A 2998-nucleotide genomic window follows, 5' to 3' on the forward strand; every position below is an offset into this window, starting at 1 on the left:
CTTGCCACGACCTCGATTTTGGCCGATTGGGAGGAATAAAGGTACTAATTTGCCTCGCAAACCTCGCGGGGACAACCCTTGGAAACCAGAATGACAATATTTTGGTGGCAATTGGCGTTGGTAAGACGCCACCGAACGTTGCAGCGGCCGCCAGGTGGGGTTGTACGGTCCATGATGGATGAGGAGTGGACGAATGCAGGTTAACTTAATACGTACCGCCATTTCTAAATATTCTATAATGTATTATCAGCTTTAAGTGTTATAATATTAAAATATTATATCTGCATAATAAAATGTGTCATATCAATCGTTATAAAAATTTATATAGAGACATAAATCTGTCTATCGATAAAATATTGAAAAAGGTTCGAAGTACAAGACATAATGCTTCAAGATTTATGACTGCTAGGGTCAGAATAAAAAGAAAAGAATAATATAAAAGTAGTGTTAATCAGTTCCTATGTAGTAAATTAAAAACTAAGTTCCTACATGTGTAGATGTGCGATTGTTTCCGCAATGGAAACGTACGGTAATCTTATATATAAAATTCTCGGTGCACAATGTTCGTTCCCATACTCCTCCGAAACGGCTTGACCGATTCTCATGAAATTTTGTGAGCATATTGAGTAGATCTGACAATCGGCCAACATCTATTTTTAATCCCGCGTGGACGGAGTCGCGGGCGACAGCTAGTAGCAACATAATATTACACAAATATCGATAATAGTCCTTCACAAGAGAACAATTAAAACGTTTTGGCTCGAATGGTTGTAATTAAGTTGATTCGGGAACCACGTACGTGATAATTGGTGATCATTACTGCGAACGTGCGAGTCCATAATGACATTAAAATTCGTGACTTTGCCTTTCATCCTTGATAGTTAACTAGTTGTCGCCGCAACTCCATGCTTGTGACAAAAACTTAGGCTACTTATTGCCTATGTGTTCTTCAAATTTCATTAAAATCCATCCATTTAATCTTTCGCATTTATAATATTGGTAACATGTATTGTTGTGTTGAGCATTAAGACCATCTCCAACTCATCATGATGAACAAAATCGCAGGCAAGACACACACTTGAAAAATATTTCTTTCTTACTTTAAGATATCTTAAATTTATCTTAAATCTTTACAATGCCGTTTAAAACCCGAGGGTCACATTTGTTCGGTCGTGTCAATTTAGTTTCCTAAATGATGGATCTAAAAGAAATGGTCTTTTGTAAATCAGTTGGATCTCAAATTGTACGAAAAGACACAAAAGATCCGAAAGTCTTGATTACTATAATGCCCTGATTCAGTTTTCATTAGAAATTATTTAAAAAAGAAAAGATCTTTTTTAAGACATTTCAGAAATATTCAAACGCCGATTTAGGTACGCATATTTTCATAGACTTCTTCTTCGTTTGTCTTCTTTCGTTCTTACGGTGAAGGAAAACATCGTGATGCAACCTGCACATAGTTAAAAAAAAAGAAATTCAAAGATATGTGTGAAGTCAACCAACTCGCTCTTGGCTAGCGTGGTTGACTATGGCCTAGTCATCTTTCACTTATGGTAGGCTCCGAGCCTCTCGGTGGGGACACATAGTGTGCTGATGATGATTTTCATAGATAAAACAATTTTTGAAAGATAAAAAATACAACAGTTAATTTGAAACACATTTTTTTTTATTTAAATAACAATAACGAATTATATTAACAATACGGCGACAAATTCTATTCCCCCAATTAATTTAAAATATACGCCTCAGTATATCAAATTTAATATTAAAATATCCAACATTTTACTGCATTATCTTATTACCCAATCCTTAATTAATAAATAATAGGAAATAGTTCTGGAAATAGTTCTGGTAAATACTCTCTCTCTCTTTTTTAACGTTTCCAAGTGAACCCATTGTCAGCGACGAAGTTAGATCCTGTAATACTCTTTGCTTTATCACTTGCGAGGTAAACAATAAGATCTGCTATCTCTTCTGGTTCACCAACTCGCTTCAGAACTGTATTAGCTGCGAAATCAGCCCAAGACAATTTCGATTCTGGAATCCCAGAGTTTACAATAATATCTGTCCTAACTGGTCCCGGACTAACCGTATTCACTCTAACACCGTGCTTCCCAAGATCCAAAGCAACGCCTTGAGTGAAAAGATTCAATGCTGCTTTGGATATACAGTAAGGTAACAAGCCAGGCTTATTCGGTGGTATCACTGCTAACACACTTGATACGTTAATAACATTACCTTTGCTAGAAATTATATGCTTAGCACACAATGACGTCAGAATAATAGCAGCTCGCATATTAGTAGCCATCACTTCATCGTATGCTTTTAATATGTTACCATATCCAACACTTCCATAGCGTGATACACCAGCATTGTTTACCAGTACATCAATCTTTCCGAATTCATCTACTGTTTGTTCAACTATTTTAATCGCCTCCTCTTCTTTTGATACATCTGCTTTCACAACTAAGTGCTTAGTCTCACATAGCGCAGCTACGCTTTCTAGTTTCGTCTCGTTCCTTCCTACCAGAACAACATTGGCTTTTTCTTTAGAGAAAAGGACGGCAGTAGCAGCTCCAATTCCAGAACTGGCGCCAGTTATGATTACTACTTTGTTTTCGAAACTCATTTTTTCAGTTTTAAAATTGATAGTTGAAGCGTATGCGACAAGTCGAAGACTGATAATAATTAGGAAATACAACGCATATTTATATTAGCAGAAAAATGTTATTTTGTTTTTTAAAATTTGGCAAATAGGCTTTGTAATATAATTAATTTAATTACTATAATAATATTTGCATTAAGTCACGATTGCGTATGATTTTTTCACTGTTTTTTTTTGAGGATTCCTTCTAATGCTAGAAATATCTTTAAGACGCCTATGCTAGTAATTAATTTAAAAAATGGATAAAACTACACCCAAATAAATTTATTACCGTTAAGTTGCTCATCGAAACATATGGTAATAAGAATTTGTACAATACTATCAAGGTTTTAC

The 2998-nt window shown here is 35.2% G+C and overlaps 1 protein-coding gene across 1 annotated transcript; it reads right to left on the reverse strand.

Moving 5' to 3' along the window:
• Positions 1–1873: 1873 nt before the first annotated feature.
• On the reverse strand, positions 1874–2660 carry LOC106117339 (glucose 1-dehydrogenase-like). Its single transcript, XM_013311607.1, has one exon. It carries the CDS (start codon positions 2627–2629, stop codon positions 1874–1876), a length of 756 nt encoding a protein of 251 aa, XP_013167061.1. The 5' UTR covers positions 2630–2660.
• Between the last annotated feature and the right edge of the window lie 338 nt (positions 2661–2998).

Source organism: Papilio xuthus, unplaced genomic scaffold (genome assembly GCF_000836235.2).
Source record: "Papilio xuthus unplaced genomic scaffold, Pxut_1.1 DF829567.1, whole genome shotgun sequence".
In the NCBI taxonomy this organism is placed as follows: Eukaryota; Metazoa; Arthropoda; class Insecta; order Lepidoptera; family Papilionidae; genus Papilio; species Papilio xuthus.